General features: G+C 47.6%; 2 protein-coding genes across 7 annotated transcripts in view; one reads left to right on the plus strand and one right to left on the minus strand.

Annotated features, from left to right (window-relative positions):
• The window catches only part of glis2b (GLIS family zinc finger 2b), a 21,975-nt gene extending 16,952 nt beyond the window's left edge, over positions 1-5,023 (minus strand). For both annotated transcript variants that reach the window (XM_040190585.2, XM_040190584.2), the window contains exon 1: positions 3,980-5,023. The gene's annotated coding sequence lies outside the window, so the exon portion shown is untranslated. The remainder of the gene's footprint in view (positions 1-3,979) is intronic.
• A 1,882-nt stretch (positions 5,024-6,905) lies between these two features.
• tfap4 (transcription factor AP-4 (activating enhancer binding protein 4)) lies at positions 6,906-15,407 on the plus strand. 5 transcript variants are annotated; one of them, XM_040190594.2, is made up of 7 exons: positions 6,906-7,547; positions 9,842-10,007; positions 10,117-10,215; positions 10,310-10,480; positions 10,574-10,684; positions 12,351-12,518; positions 12,623-15,407. In XM_040190594.2, the coding sequence occupies exons 1-7, from the start codon at positions 7,435-7,437 to the stop codon at positions 12,782-12,784; spliced, it is 990 nt and encodes a 329-aa protein (XP_040046528.2). In that variant the 5' UTR covers positions 6,906-7,434; the 3' UTR covers positions 12,785-15,407. The 5 variants fall into 5 exon arrangements, with proteins under 5 accessions (XP_040046528.2, XP_040046527.2, XP_077939902.1 ...); XM_040190593.2 differs by having other exon boundaries at positions 7,000-7,547; positions 9,842-10,016; XM_078083776.1 differs by lacking the exon at positions 6,906-7,547 and adding an exon at positions 7,845-9,449 and having other exon boundaries at positions 9,512-10,007.
• Positions 15,408-16,406: the final 999 nt, after the last annotated feature.

Raw genomic sequence — 16,406 nt, forward strand, 5'->3', positions numbered from 1 at the left:
GGAGGAGGAGCGGAGTGAAAAGTAAAGTGGAGATGGAGTCGCAGGGAGTCGGCGATGGAGGAGAAGGAGGGAGGGGGGGGGGGGGGGGGGGGGGGGTGGAAGGGGGCAAAGTCTGGAAGCTAACTGACAGGACTGGATATGCCCAGACAGGGAGCCGGGCCCAGGCCCAGACTTGAGTCTTATTTGAGTCTTGAGAAATGCCTCACCCGTCTCTCCCTCACCCCCTTCTTTAAAAAACACCATCAACCCCCCCCCTCCACGCCACCCCCCTGCCCGTCTCTCCCTTCTCAGTTATTCCTCACCCGTTCTTACAGGCTCAGGCCCTCTCGTCCGACTCCTCCCCTTTTTTTGCTCTTCAAACAAGCACACACACACACACACACACATACTTCTGAACTGCTCTGGTGCTATTGAGGGTAAACTGGAGAATCCAGGGTGTTGGTCAAGCAAGTAAATAATAATACGTTAAACTGGACGGCTGTTGGCATATTTCTGCACAACTCATCTCTCTGAGATCTACGTTTACTATCTTCTAAAAGTAAAAATGGACTTTCCTCTAATCCCACCAGTCTTTTTTTTCCCCTGACAGCTCCTTTACATTGCTGCTATTCTTTTATATTCTGGCATTTGTCCTGTATTCTCTCTTTAACTTTTCCTCACCAAGGGAGCCCCGGCCCAGACATGGTCTGCGTATTGTCTGAAGGGCTCTCCAAGCAGAAATTCTCTCACGATAGAAACACTGAGCAGGGAGCGCAGAAGGAGCATTAAAAAGAATGAAAAGAGGTAGGGTGGGGTAGCTGGAGCGAGGCACTGAGTTGTCTGTGTTTATTTTGGAAATGCAGGCCTGCAGACTTGCAACAGAGGAACTGACCCTTAAACTTCCCCCGTGGCAGATCGTCACAGGGAGAGAAAGAGTCCTGTGCTCGTTCGGGATGTCCCACAGAGGTGATTTTTTTTTTAAAAAGGGGGGGCAGACCGTATATATTCCCACAGGGCGCGTTTTAACCCACCCTGGGGACCCAGGAATGGGCTGCTCCGGGAGGAAACAGTGAGGCCGTGAGCGATTAGTGGTTACAGTTTAACTGGAGAAAAATGCACGCTTGGTGAGCCCGGGCCAGCGAGGGAGCAAGGCGGAATGCACTGGCCTCCTTCAGTTTGCTAGTTAGTGAGTCAGGCTCTGTGTCGGCGCTCTCTTTTTCTCATTGTATGAAGGAGACACATCACACTGCAGCTCTCCAAGGCATGCGTGTGTCACCTCCACCGTTGCACACATGGCAATGATTAGTGACAAGAGATTTTGTGGGAAATAATGCACAGGGCTGAACTGTAGAAGAAGATGACAGCTGAAGGAGTCATTCTTTCAGTCATTTTCAAGTTTAACTCTATTTCAGCCGATGAATGAGTTCTGTTTTCTACTTGGATTTCCATTAAATTATATTGATGACTTCAGTCTTGTGGCTCGTATGACTTTTCGCTGGTTCCTGCGGTCTTTACCAGCTACAAAATAACCAAGGATTCGCCAATAAACTTCCCGTCAAGGGGCCGATATCCAAACCTGACCATGGATATACGCTGTCCTCTCCCCAGCTCATTTCACTGAAGGGACGTCTCATCATCAGGCAACATTTTTCGCTCAATCAAAAAGGTCAAGAGCTGCAGTGCAAATCCATTCAACACGACATAACCTCGCGTTCGTGATATTCCACCCGCTAAGCACTCTAGCGGAGGAATCACGAATTGTCTGATTGGGAAATCCGAGTGCTATAGCGACACAAGCGTAAAAGGACATCTCTGTCATCGGGGGGTCGCTGTGAAGATAAATACAAGTGTGTATTATTCACTCCATGCTGCCTTTTTCACTGACCACTATAATCCTCTCTCCCCTGCTGCTGAGTTGCCTTTCAGCTTGACCGTAATCCCCATGCAGCTATGAAACCCCACTGCGATATCAATTCAAACGCTCACACTGACGGCAGTTTTTACCAGTTACGCTCCACGCAATTACGGGTAGCGGTCAGTTTTGGCCGCCAACCGTTGTGGATGCAAGACGAGAGTTTCTGCGTTAGCGTACTCGCAATGTGAGAATTAACTGGATGTGTTGCTCTTCGCATCCGACGCGGTGCGCTTTTAATAGCCTTTAAGTGCAAACGCACTGTGGGCTCCCACCATTCCCCTACCGCAAGCCTCGTGGTCGTTCCCTGACGCGGGAATATGCCATTGGGGTCCACCTATTCCACCGCGAAGCAGTGGCCTTACCCTTACACAACTCGGGACCTCAGGGGTATGATGTCAGACACAAAATCTGAAAGCACAGGAAAATTGGGGAGGTGACGACCACGCCCATGATTTGATTTCAGACACCAGCATGATGGAAGGCCTCTATGGTATATCCCCTTGCATGCTTATAGCGCCAGACATCTGGCCGAGCACGCAGTCAGGATGAGAAAAAGCGCTAAAAAAAGGGCTTCCTACACAAACACACACGTCTTGAGAATGTGGAATACCACCAGAGGGGTGCGCAGCTGGACCCCAGCCGACATCTGGCTATGTGAGGCCGCTGAGAGCTTTTCCTTTGCTGTGTCTCGAGGGGTCGCGATGCCTCTCTGTCCGTCAGATGGATTCTCAGTTTGATCGGAGGCTGATTGGATGAACAACGCGGTGAGCGGGCTGAGGATGTGTGGAGCACCTTAGCTCACAGTTTGGAAAGAAATTATGGATTAAATAGCAGGGGGCCTGGAAAGGGTGGGGGTGGTCAATGTCCTCCCTCAGCACAAAGCCAGTGTGGCCTCTTTTGCTGCTCCTCTTCTCCACATTCTTTGAGAGAAGTCCAGTGGGCCCCCAGCCGGGCCTCCTCCGGTCTCATGATATTTCTGTGATAGTTTCTCTCATGCACCGACACATGTCATTGTTCACGCAGCCCATCACAGTCACCTTGGAAATAAACAGCCATTCTGCTCTGATCCAAAATACAACCGAAGCCCCCCCGAGTGCGCCTCCATCGGCATTGTGGCCTAATGCTTTTTAATGATCAGGCCTTATTCCACTCCGGCACAGGGCTTGTTAGATCTGCCTTGGCAGAGCTTAACTCTTTCCCCTGGCATCTTCTGGAACAATGGTCCCATGGGAGGCAGCCAATGGGGAGAAGGTCCATCCCAAACCCAGTCCCAGAGTGCACACAATTAGGCTTAGGGACAGTGGAATTGCTTAATTGGAGGAAAATAGCTCTTTATCCAGACTTGTGTGCCAGTGCTCATCCACGCCCCCCCTGAGCTACATGCTTGGCCTCAACTAACTTGATTTCTCCAGCACCAGTCGCACTTTGCGAGGCAGAGGTCTTGAAGCATAAATAACTCACAGCAGATGCATGACATCTATTTGCTGCTCCGACCAGGAACAACTTAGTGGCAATAAAAAAAAAAAGAACATTCAGACATTTGTGTGGGAAATCTGAGAATCGCCATTACGGGTTTGATGGGCGGGTACCTCGTGCAGGTGGTCACGGTTTTATTTACCAACATCCCATCATGTTTTCAGCGAATGCCATCAGTCCGTAGACATTGAACTCCTTTATCAGATGTTGTGACACAACGACACAGAGCTCAGTGCAAGCCCTCATCTTGCACAACAGCTGGCTGAGCTGTGATAAAACGGCCCTATATAGGGCGGCATTCGTGACACTGCTCTAAACACGTTGCAGGGTTGCAGAGGCGGGCTGCTGGTTTCATTTGTCTTTTTGGGGGGGGGGGTTGTTGTTCTGGCCATGAGTATACGACAAGTGCCGGGAGTCCAGGCTGCAGTATGTGGGCGCACCGCTGGAGAGAGCCTCCTGGAAGAAAATAGGTCACTACCCTGTTTGAACTCGTGCAATATTTCATATCGTCTTGGCGGCGCAGCCGACGCGCAACCGACGCGGACACGCGTGACAACGGGCGCAAAGACGAGTGACACATTCCAAACACAAAGGCGCTCCTGTGCTTACCTTACAGGGGAGAAAATGCCGAGGGTATGGTCGAGATATCTCCGACTCGCGTCCCCCCCCCACCACCACCACACACCCCTCCGTATCCCCCTCCTCCTCCTCCTCCTCCGGCTCTTGGCGGTGCAAACTTCGGACACAAAGTCCTGTGGCTCCAGCGGCGTCGGTGTCGAATGACTCCTCGTCAGTTTGTCGCGTCTTCTTCAATAGACGCGCGACGCGGGAGCCGATGCGTCTTGTGGAGAGATGTCTAGGTGTCTGGAGAGGCGGTCCGTTCCCAGACCATTGTCGGGATTCTTTCTAAGCATGGATAGGGGGGGGGGGGGGGGGGGGGGGGTTCTAACATAAGCTCAAACGCAGCGTATTTGACTGCTGCTCGTTTTGGATAAAGACGAATCTAGGGAATGACAGCCGGGTGGGAGGAGATATTCTGCATGTCACCACGCCGCTGGAAACCCGTCAAAAAGTGTAAACACCCAAATCCGTAATCTGAACTGATCCCGCTGAGCAAAAAAAAAAAATGGGAGCAAAAAGAAAGAACGAAGAGCACTTCATGTGATGTGAATCAAAAACGCAGGTAATATCTCTCGCTAAATTCAAAGCGCATCGCTTAATGGCAACGCTGGTCAAGTGGGGGGTTTCCTATGGGTGGTCGCGGTTCTCCTGCCGGGGGTGGGAGGGCAGTTCGAATCAGAGGGATGGCATGAAGAGGTGGGCAGGGTGGATGGGGCGGGTTGGTCGGCGGGGTGTGGGGTGGAAGGGGGAGGATCGTCTCCTTCGTTCTCCGGGTGCCTTTTTTCCAGATGCCGAGGTGGGGCCGGTGGCTTTCCTCCCGCGCAGTTATCCTCGTGTCCCTTCTGCTGCTGCTATTTCGTTGTTGTTGTTGTTGTTGTTTGTTCCTCACTCTTGTGGAGACGCTGTGTTGGTGGCAGTCTCTCTCTCTCTCTCTCTCTCCCCCCCCCAAAGACCATCTGACGCGCAAAGACAGCCGCCCGGAGCCCAGCCAGCCCGTCAGGACCAGCCCAAAGTCTGCCAGCTCAGCGCATGCTTACTGCTCCGCCCCCTCCTCCATGGGCAGTCCCCGGCTCCTCTCCAAGCTCTCCCTCCCTCTCCCTCCCTCCCTCCCTCCCTCCCTCCATCAACAGGCCTTGATGACCGGTACCGCCCCTGTATTTCCACTGTGTTACCACTTAATTATTACTGCGTATTTTATCATAAGTAATTAACCCTGCAGGAGAGATGAATAAGACGCAAGACTATATGTCTGAATCGATTTAGATTCTAAATCACACCGGAATGTTGATTGGAAAGGCAATAATACGGAGAAGTTCAGATGAGCGGGGCTTTATTTGGATCTTTGATTTTACAGTTGTTCAAAACAATGAGCAGCAGAAGCAACCATCAAATCCGCAACAGTATATTTATTTTTGTTCAAGGCAAAGGGGAAATACAGCCACCGTGCAAACTAAAGCGGTGTTGGTGTTTTGGTCCCCCCCCCCCCATTCTATGGTATCCAGTCTTTCAATGAGGCTGGAGTGCAAATCTGTGCCACCACTAGAGGGCCTAAAGCGGCTTGTTTGGAGAATAATCCAGCCAGGAGTCCTCCGAGATATGTATTCAGTAGTATCATGATCAAGATAAATGTATATTCTGTAAAGACGCAATATTTTGGACAGTCAAGTTGACCAACTTGCCAAGTTGACTAATTCAGTGCCTCCCCCCCCCCCCCCCCCCAATAGCATCGTTCAAAATATTACGCCAATACGTTTCATGTTCATTGAGTTTCAAGTGTTTTTAACTATTGCAGTTAATTTGTAATATGTTGCATGCATTTTTTATATTCACCTATAGAGGTGTAGATTTTACTTTAAGTAGTTTTTATAGGTTGCTGGTCGTCGCAATTTGTACCATATGTGACTACACCTCACTAAATATGTAAGTAAACGGTGAGCTAAACCAAAAATGTTCAGACTATTGACGTGTGATGCTTTGTTTGGGTTGGTTGAAACACATTCCATTGTATTATAAACTGAACAGCAGCCAATTCAATTGACCCACAGCGACAAAAAGGCAAACTTGTATTACCCTATTATGCCTGTCTCAACGTGTTATTAGCATGGAATTAATATCCCACCAGTTTGCAAGATGAATAATACCGTTTATAGCCTGTTAATTTTAAATTGCTTGGAACCACATATAGGAGTCACTCGTTTCTTGCAAGAAACGAGTCTGATCCAGATGTACGCAAATCTGGCGCAGCTCCAAAGACGGACAATATCCGCCCCGGTAAGGTGGACTCATTGATAAAACGCCACCATGTGCCACCGCAAGGACGCCACATTCTCTCATTTCCGGGTGCGACAAAAACAAAAACAAAAATTCGCTTCCGCCACTTTTATTCTATCCATAAGCGAGTCGCGGCTTCTGTTCTACTGTATAATAACGCGGTTTACCCCGCCACGCACTGCCACTGTCACACACCCCAAAATGGTGCACAGCACGCACGACCGATCGTGCTGCGTGTCAGTCAGCATTCTGTCCCTAAAAGACCCCCCCCCCCATCCCGGCCCTCCCCAGCCCCTCCGCCCCTCGTGGCTGTTGCTGTGCAGCTTTGCGCCGACGCGTCAGCTGATCCCTCTTGTTCTCTTATCGCAGCTGTTTGAGTTTCCGCCCCCGTTACGTTGTCTGTATTTACACTAGTACCGATGTCACATTTCATTAAGATTTTTTTGTGTCCCAGTTATACCTGTCAACTTATTTATTTTAGGAATGCTCTAATGTGTGGAGGCCCTCGCGGTATTAATCTCACTTAAACTATATAAAAGGGGGACCGCGTTTTTATTATCAATCCCCGACTGCAGGACTCGTGGGTCGCTTAGATTTGATTTCACGCCGTGGTGCGCCTCTTATCCTACGTTTTCAATGTAATTCGTATTACAGGACATATATTCCCCCCATTCCCCCCTTAACGCGTGCCCTTTTGTCGACGGTGTATTTATGCGCTAAATAGTCCTTTGTTTACATGCAGTCCCCAGTCTTTGCGGAAGGAGGCTCTTGGATGCGAGTGTGACTCTTACCAGCTGTTTCCCGCCTTGAAAGCCACCCGATCAGCTGCATACACGCGCACGCACGCACACACACACACACACACACACACACACATGCACGCACGCACACTTATGCAGAGGGGGAAGCAGAGGGGAGGGAGAGAGACATAGAGAGAGAGAGAGAGAGCGCAACACACAACGAGGGAACCCCATCAGCTGGAAGTCAAGTAACATTACAACTCTCAGCAGCGTGGAACTACTGAGGTTACATTACGCACTGCCTGAGGATTTACCCCCCCGGTGGGATCGCGGGGGTTCTGCCTCTCTAACGTCGGATTTTGTTTTTTCTTTTATCCAACGGAGGAGACTGTTTGCTTTTTTTTCTTTTTTAATAAGGAGGTGGGGGGGCGGATGGCAGACTGGCGAGAGGAGAGCATGGAGTATTTCATGGTACCAGCTCAGAAGGTGCCCTCCTTGCAACATTTCAGGAAAACGGAGAAAGAAGTGATCGGAGGTCTTTGTAGGTGTGTATATATCGGCGCTTCGCTCCCGGCGCGCTGCTTGTATTCCGCGTCTGCTTTTGGAAGAAGACGCGCTGCGCGTTGAGGCAACATGCTCGATCCGATCTGTTATTGTGTACGCGACCCACTCAACTGGGGGGTGGGGGGGGAGCTGCGGGCATTCGTTATCCTCAAACCCCGAAATTGTATCGCGGGTGTGGGATCCGTCTCACACGCACACACACCCCCCTCACCACGCATCCACTCCGTGTTGTTGGTCCGCAACATTTTGTTGCGAAATCGGTGTAGTATGCGCCTAACAAACACAAACCACGTGGTCCCGTGCGCACCACGTTACTACTCCGCTACAGAGCGCGGCGCGGCTCTATTTACCCTCAAATTACCCCCCTAAAGGCGCTGTGAATGGCGCGCGAGGCGGAATGAATTCACGGGCGAGTGTTATTCGGCGATGGGGGGTCTTTTATTGACGCGAACTGAAGTTATTGTGGGTGGCGCGGCCATGCTTGTGGCTGTGGGGGGCGGGGAGGGGGGGCGGTGGTGGTGTTTCTTCGCTCTTAATGGCGCCGTTTTCCCCAAATGTATTTGTAATGTGAAAACGTACAACCGCCGTGTAGAAAAAAAACAGTGGACGGTTTTCGGCGGCGTTTCGGTGCGTCACGTTCGCGCGTTCGAGGCGCCTCCACTGCGTCTTTTCGTCGCGCTGCTCTGCCATGCTGCCTGCCGCATTGTTACAATGGCGGAGGACACGGAGGGTGTGCGCGGAGGTGGCGTCGGGCACCGTGGTGACGGTGGTGAAGGGGTTCATTTCACCCCTTTTACGTGTATTTTTTGTATTTCTTTAAGGAGGTCCGGTCGCGCGGAGGCGCGGGGATTAAAAGAGAGTTAATAATAAGGGGGTGTGTATGTCGCGGAAGGATTTTCAATATGTCCGCAGCTCTCTTTGAAGAGGGAGGCGGAGGGATCTGCCACTGTTGCTGGTGGCTGTTGGGAAAGAAGCGAGCATTGTGGGAGATGTAGTCCTTTAAAAAAAAAAAATTACAATTGGCTTAATTTGTCATATTTAATATGTCGAGAATTGCTATACAATAATGAAAACCTAACTTGACTGCCATAAAATGAGCCTTAATTACTATATTCCATGTTTTATAACATAAAACATTTATAACATAAAGAGTGGGAACATGTCCACGACTATCTCCTGTAGAGCCTAAGGTGAGGTCTTCTAATAGACAACAATATTACAATACAATATTATTTACTATTCGAGAACATTCTTGTATTTGAGACGCTGTAACCATAACGTTTCGCTAATTTGCTTTAAAAAATGTGTATCGCTTTGTCAATATACTTATGCAGAAATCAGATTTGTTTTGGTCCTTTTAGTACCATAGTGATCTGGGACCTGAACTCCTGTTTGAAGCTTTTATCCACTCTAACCGGGTCGCAGGCGGTTCCCCTGTAGTGGTTTCTGTGATTTGGTGAAGTGAAGGCCCAGCTGGTCATGTTCTGGCAGTGGATGTGTTTGCTGGATATGCCGCTGCAGTGTTTGTAAGCCCGTGTGTGCATGTATGTATGTGTGTGTGTGTGTGTGTGTGTGTATATGACGGTGTGTCTACACAGTCTTTTTCTAGTCAATTGTTTTCGGTGTTTGCACTGAGGCAGCTGAGTCAGTACAGATAAGAGCTTGGCTACAGAGGATCCCAGAGATACTGAGCTGGATAGAGTATGTCAGAGGAAGTTGGTTTAACATTTCCACCCAACTGTCTCAAATGTCTTTTCCCCACAGCTTAAATGGGGTGAAATATTAGCGGGCTCAATTATGCTCTAATTACATCGTAACTGGAGTTTTAGACAATGGGTAAAGTCCAGTAAAGACACTTTCATTCCGCATGTGGTGCTTGTGAGGTGTCTTATGAAACATTACTACTAAGTAAAGACACTTTCATTCCGCATGTGGTGCTTGTGAGGTGTCTTATGAAACATTACTACTGCTTCAATGGCACGAAACATTAACACTCAAACTAAGCAGCGTTGAGTGTTTTAGGGTGAAATAATAGTTTTGTTAATCCCTGCGATGCCTCCCTACATTTGACACCTGGTTGCTGGTCGATTGAGATTATTTCTTCAATATTCCCTTTATGTCCACACAGATAAAAAGAAGATACAACAAATGAAGTATTTTATAACATGTCCTATGGTTCTGGCCCTGGCTGTCTTTGGATTAGGATTCAGTATGTAAGGGTGATGCTTTTTTTAAAAACATTTTTACTAACTAACTGCTTTCCTCCCCTCTCTAGTCTGGCCAACATTCCTCTGACCCCCGAAACAGCCCGGGACCAGGAGAGGCGAATTCGCAGAGAGATCGCCAACAGCAACGAGCGCCGGCGTATGCAGAGCATCAATTCCGGATTCCAGTCACTCAAAACACTCATCCCACACAGCGACGGAGAGAAGCTCAGCAAGGTGAGTAAGGTGGGTCACGGGAGAGGTCCGATCGAGCTGGGGGGCTACGCGCACTTTACACAACAGACCCGTCACAGGCTTCTTCTTGTCCTCCTCCTCTCTACCCCAGGCTGCCATCCTCCAACAAACGGCAGAGTACATTTTCACGTTGGAGCAGGAGAAGACGCGTCTGTTGCAGCAGAACAGCCAGCTCAAACGAATCTCACAAGTAAGGCGAGCAAAAAGTGAACAGGCTCTGCCGGGACTTTCTGTCGGTCAGGGGCATCGCGGATATCAAATTTCCGTTTGTGCTCTCTCCCCAGGAGTTAAGTGGTTCCTCCCCTAAGAGGAGGCGTGTGGAGGAGAAGGACGAAGGGATTGGCTCACCAGACATCCTGGAGGAGGAGAAGGCCGAGGACTTGAGGAGGGATATGATCGAGTTGAGGCAGCAGCTGGAGAAGGAGCGTTCCGTCCGGATGATGCTGGAGGATCAGGTAAAAGGAGCAGACGCTTCAGACCACCCTGAAGGTCCGTGTCACACGCGAGTGCAGAGGCTAACCCCCAACATCTCCCGCTGTGCGCGTCAGATGCGTTCCCTGGATGAGCAGTTGTACCCGGAGAAACCGAAGGCGATCGCCCATCAGGTCCAGGAGCCCCGGACCCAGAGCCTGGTCCTTACTCCGGCCCACAGCCCACAGGTTGGACACGTGTGCATACTGTATATCGCTGACTGGACATAAAACGGTCGAATCCTTTTTGAGGATCAGTCGGATACATTTGAATGATTGTGATTGCATAGTGTGCTTTTCATGCTTTCATGTTGCATTAGTGGGCACAAATGGAACAGGATATTATATTATAAGGTATGTTTTCTTGGATGGGTGTATTCCCACCGTACATTGCCCCGCCAAGTTCCTAACCGCTGCCTCAAGAGACGGCCATTCCCAATTTTTAGTCCTCACACAGTTTCCGTTTCAATCTCCAAAGACTCCCGCTAAACCTGTCCAGGAATAGCAGAGCAAAGAATCATTTGGGTTCTGAAAGGCTTATGTCTTGTTGTATTAAGCAAACGTAATCTCAATTCGTAACAAGGACAGCGAAGTGGTTCAAAAACAAATCTGAAACATAAAATTTCCTCGGTTAAAAAGAGAAAAATAAAGTTTTTCTTTAAAGATTCTGTCCGCAACCTTTAGAGTTGTTTATTTAAACAACAATCGTTGCAAACAACCCATTTAAAATACTTTCAAATTCAGTGTTTAATTTTAAGTTAGTTTTAAGCTGCCACCAAAATTGCCCTCCCTCCGCCTGCGTGTAGCTGTAAAATTGTCTGAACTTCTTTGGGTCAATCGAAGCTTAAAAACTTTCCACACACATACCTGCACTCATGTCAGTGTACCAGATGCTACCGTGTAGGTAGACTCACTCACATTTGTAATTTGTTTTAAACAAGCCGATCTCGGGTCTTTTTTAGCCACGGTTTCCTGTTTCCTGGAGACCGACACGTATGCTGTCTATAGGAGACTTTGTGACCGGCCAAGCAGATCTCAGCCATAGTCATATGTCATATGGCTGAGATCTGCTCAAATCAGCATCACTGTGATCTGACAAAATTAGCCTCAGTTACAAGGAGGGGGATAATATAATTACTCAAATATATCCTTTTTTGTTATAAACAGATAACATTTCTTTTGTGGTTATAGATTATGTTCTGACATCACATTTGAACTTCGCCGTATTGATGGAAAACAAACTCGTAATACATGAAATCTTTAATCAATGAAGGGAATTTGAAAATAAAAGCACGTTTCTACTTTTTTTTGATGACATTCGGATTTACGTTTGTGTTCGAGTTGATCATTAAATTCTGTAAAGTAATAATTACAAGCAGCTTTTACTGAACATTTAAGTTTCACTGTATGACGCATCCGTTAATTAGCACCAGTGTGGGCCCGTATGCTCCTCTTGGCTATGGCTCGAGTATATTCACAGTGCGTAAGCAAAGCGCTCGGGAAAAATCTGAGCACTGAGCACCCTTGACTTTCTAGGAAAAATCGAGCTCAAAACACTCGCGTGAAACATCCCAAACATAAGTGCAGGAGAACATTTAGGTTGGTGAGAGATTCATAACATCAGGCCTAGTTAACATCAGCTGTATTCACGATGTATTGTGTAATATACTGCCAGCATTATATGCTGTATGTGCACAGATATGCATTTATATGCATGATATAATTATATTAGTTTGCACTGGTTAGGTGTTCTCTCCATTTTAACTATTCCTTACACTTACCTTACTTTCTACTTGACCATTACAATATGTTCGCACAGACTTTAGAATATTGCGTGACTCTTCCCTTCCACCAGATGCTGGCTCCGGCCACCCCGCCTGCACCCACACACCACGCCACAGTAATCGTCCCTGCACCTGGTCCACCGGCCCCGCCTCATCACGTCACCGTGGTTACCATGGGCCCGACGTCGGTTATCAACACCGCGTCCACGTCTCGACACAACCTGGACACCATCGTTCAAGTAAGACGAGAGCCGACTCGTGGGACCATTTCCGGCGGAATTGGTTCCCTGAAATCTGACCACCAGAGGGTGCCGTCGTCGTCTGACATCACTTTTCCCTCCAGGCAATCCAGCACATCGAGGGCACCACCCAGGGGAAGGGCAGCGTCGGCGAGGAAGAGCAGCGCCCGGCGGTCATCGTCACTCCAAGCTGTGTCCTCTCCGACGCAGCGGGATCGGACACAGCCTCCAACAGCGACGGGCCCGACAACTGCTCACTGCCCTGAACCCCAGCCCCCCCCCATTCGACGTCTCGCACGCCGTATACTCGCATACACACACACACTCTCACACACACACACACACACACACACACAAGGCCCAGGCGGACCGTGGCTGCAGGAGGCTTCAAAACCGGCAGCACTCTAGTGGACATTAATAGGGCTGGTAGACGGATTGAAGCGGTCCGCGCTCCTGACATGTTTTGGTTGTGATAGGCAGCCCTAATAGGTTTACACTCATACATGCATTCTCTTTATAGTCCGTTTCTGCTCTTCTTAAAGGCCCCGCTGTTTCATATTTCTCTTCATTAATCTATAGAGAAGTTCTCAGAGCGACCACCTCGCTGGCTGACCCACAATGACCCGCCATTCTGGTTAGTAGAGTCTCTGCTAAACATCACGATTAACATTTATTAAAGCCCCGAAGCCATGTGACTAATTCACAAAAAAAAAAGGGAGAAAAAGAGCCCAGCAGTGTGGCGTCATCCCCACCAAACACCGGAGCATTTCTGTTTCGGATCCTTTAAACGTTCTCCGAGCTGTTTGGACAGACACTGTGAATCAACGAGACTGTTTCAAAGTTCCACCGTTTAAACTTCTGGATGAAAGAAAATGTTGTTTTACTCCTATGAAGTCTACTTTTTCATGTTTTGTTTCTTTTAAAGCTCCCTTATCCAGCAACTTAAAGTGATTGTACTGAAGAGAAAAAAAACGCACAAAGTCAACGGGAATTAAAGAGCTGTTTACTGGTGCTCACAAGAAAAGGGCAGCAAAGATTGGGAGGAGAAAGTGCGCTTACAGTTTTGTTTTTTTGCCATTTCCTTACTGGGCTGGGTTCCCAGTAATCCCACAAATGTAATAGGCATGTTCTTCTTTTATACCCATGTCCTGACAAAATATATCAAAAATATCAGTGCCCTGTCATGAAAAAAACATCCCTTTTAAAATTTTAAAAGCACCAAGCGTGTTAAGTAGGTTGATCTGTGGGTACATTTTGAGTGATTTCCACTGGTGTGCGTTTGTGCAGAGCAGTGTCCCGGACTCTGGCAGTCTGCGACCTGTGCAGAGGTGCACACACTCACACAAACGTGACTCCTGTACTATCGTAAAGGCTTTGTTCATTCTTCCAACTGCGGTGTAGTTTCTTGTCCGAAAGTTGGGACGTCTGTCAAAGCAGACTAGAATTCAAATACAAGGAAAGATGCCGGTGGAATGGTTTGAATGTGCGATGGGGGTGACTGGGTCTGAACCACACGCGCTCTATGCATTTGTTCTCGTCCTGCGTGCTTTTCGTCTTTCGTCATGCCATCTACGCGTTTCTGCTCGGATCATTCTGTGAACGTTTCTGCCTGGAACCGTGGCTCGACAGAGCGACGGTAGGACTTGTGGAGCGAGGTCGCTTGCCTTACTAGTATCCCGTGGGTGCAGCCTCTGGGGCCTGTGAGACGGACCTGAACACTGGACCGTGGCTGCTTGGTGGCCACCGGTTTCCCTCCAGTTTCCCCCCCTCGCGCGCTCCAAACAGGCTGGTAAACAACCTGGTTAGTTGGAACATATATTCCCAGGTATTTTGTCTTTTTGGTTGTTTTTTTACGTTTCATTTTGTTTGCCATAAGCTTCAATAGGTGATCTGTAGTACTAATACATTCACGCTCTCCTTATGTAGTTTTTTTTTCCGGGACTATTCCAAGATACATGCTGTACTGAGTCCTGCTTGGATTTACATTTAGACCTTGCGACCCCTTTGTGTGCACTATTAAAGCCAGATGTGTGGTGGGGGAAAAAAATCCACAATCAAATGTTGACATTCCGTATAATTTCCAAAATGTTTCCATGTTCGGTTCAAGCGAAACCTGATCGATTTTAGATATCAGTTGCATTTAGCGCTTTCGCCATTAGAGTCCTCTGCATCAGTACATAGATGGAGCTTTGACTGCTGGACAGATAACGTGTTCATTTGAACGCAAACTCATCTATCAAGATTTATGTCAGAAATATTGATGTCGTGTCATGGGGCATCTTATCACCAGAGGCAGCGGATTCCTGACTATGGAAAATGTGACTTGCAAACAATGCTTCTTGTGGAGCCCTGCGATTCTTTTCTTTTTTTTCCTCCCGAGTATCTGCGCTTGATCATTTTCTGCTGAATCCCAGAGCTGTTTAGTTCCATCTGTGTGACACATATCGACTTGTCAGATGGGCGGGGTGGGCCTGGGGATCATTAAACGGGGTCATGATTACAAAGCACTTACTGTAATATACTGGAGTCCGCCTCTTTCATTTATATAAAGGGGCGTCTCCTCAGCTGAAGCTCTTTTAGGGTTATGAGTAAAAGCTGTGTATCCCCCTTTTCCTCCAACATCTTGTCCCGTTTGCTCCTCTCTTCTGTTTATGCTTCCTTTGTTCATCAATTGTCAATATCTCTTGTGTCCCTTCACATTTCACCGCTCCCTCCTCTCGCTCTCCTTTCGTCTTAACTGTAACTTTTTTTGTTTTGTTAGACCTGTCAGTGCATATGGTTGTCAAGAAGCTATTTTGTGTCTGTTTTGTTTTTAAGAGAAATGGTTTGGGGATAAAGAGGCTTGTGCCTTTGTAAAGAGAATAAAGTTTGTACTTTGTTTTTTATGAATTCGGCCAACTGTGTATGTTTGTTCTCTGTTAGTTTGTCTTTAACATGAGTATTTTATGCTTAATACTGACGTTGGCGCTGACTGTTTTTATTGCACCGTAGCGACACAACCAGCTGAATTTGTCTCATTTCTAGTGACAGTTGGCCGTCACTCAAACAGTACAGTTGACGTACAAGTGTCGATTCCTGATTGGTGGTCGGGGTTGTGAAACCCCTCCCCCCTCTCTTGCTTAACAGCTCATTGCTAAATTAAGATCGTCCACCTTACGTGTGACAGCTAATGTACTGTGGTGACAGTAGGTGGCATCTCTTGCCATCATCCCCTGACATGAGTTCATTCATTCCAGGCCTCTTGTTCACACCCTCACACGTTTATCGAGAAATGACTTTGTTTTCTGTGTTCAAAGAGGCTCAATCTTTTATTATTAGCATTTTTTTTAGGATATTGTAGCAATGTGCAATGACTGTTAATTAGCATAGACAAAGTGTACAAAAACATAATATTTGACTGTATTATTAATATGTACTTGCCGTGGTGGGACATGGAGCAAATAGAAAATCTATGTGAGCTATTTAGGTGGCATCTTTTCAAGGAGCAAAAATTTTTATTAGGACATTTAGACAAATATCCAAAGCTCAACTGTAATTTGTCTTGTTGAGCCAAGGCCAAGGTTATCTTTGTCTCTTTAATAGATAAAATGTTAATTAAATATCTGAAGAGTTTATCAAGTTTATATTTGATATGCAAAGCACACCTTTTCTCCTCTAAAAATCATCCCACCACCAGGGAAGTTATGTTATGCAACAAAATGACCGCAGTGTATTGTTTGGACATTGAACAGACTTGAGAAGAAACGCCTGCCATATTTGCTAAAATGTTGATTCCCAAGGAATTGTGAGATTATTTTCACCCCAGACTTTCTGCTTGGGTGCGATAAAGCAGTAATCCGCCCAGTGTTATGATGCGTTAGGGACTCTAGGTAGACTTGAAGGCCTATA

Source organism: Gasterosteus aculeatus, chromosome 11 (assembly GCF_964276395.1).
Source record: "Gasterosteus aculeatus chromosome 11, fGasAcu3.hap1.1, whole genome shotgun sequence".
NCBI lineage: Eukaryota > Metazoa > Chordata > Actinopteri > Perciformes > Gasterosteidae > Gasterosteus > Gasterosteus aculeatus.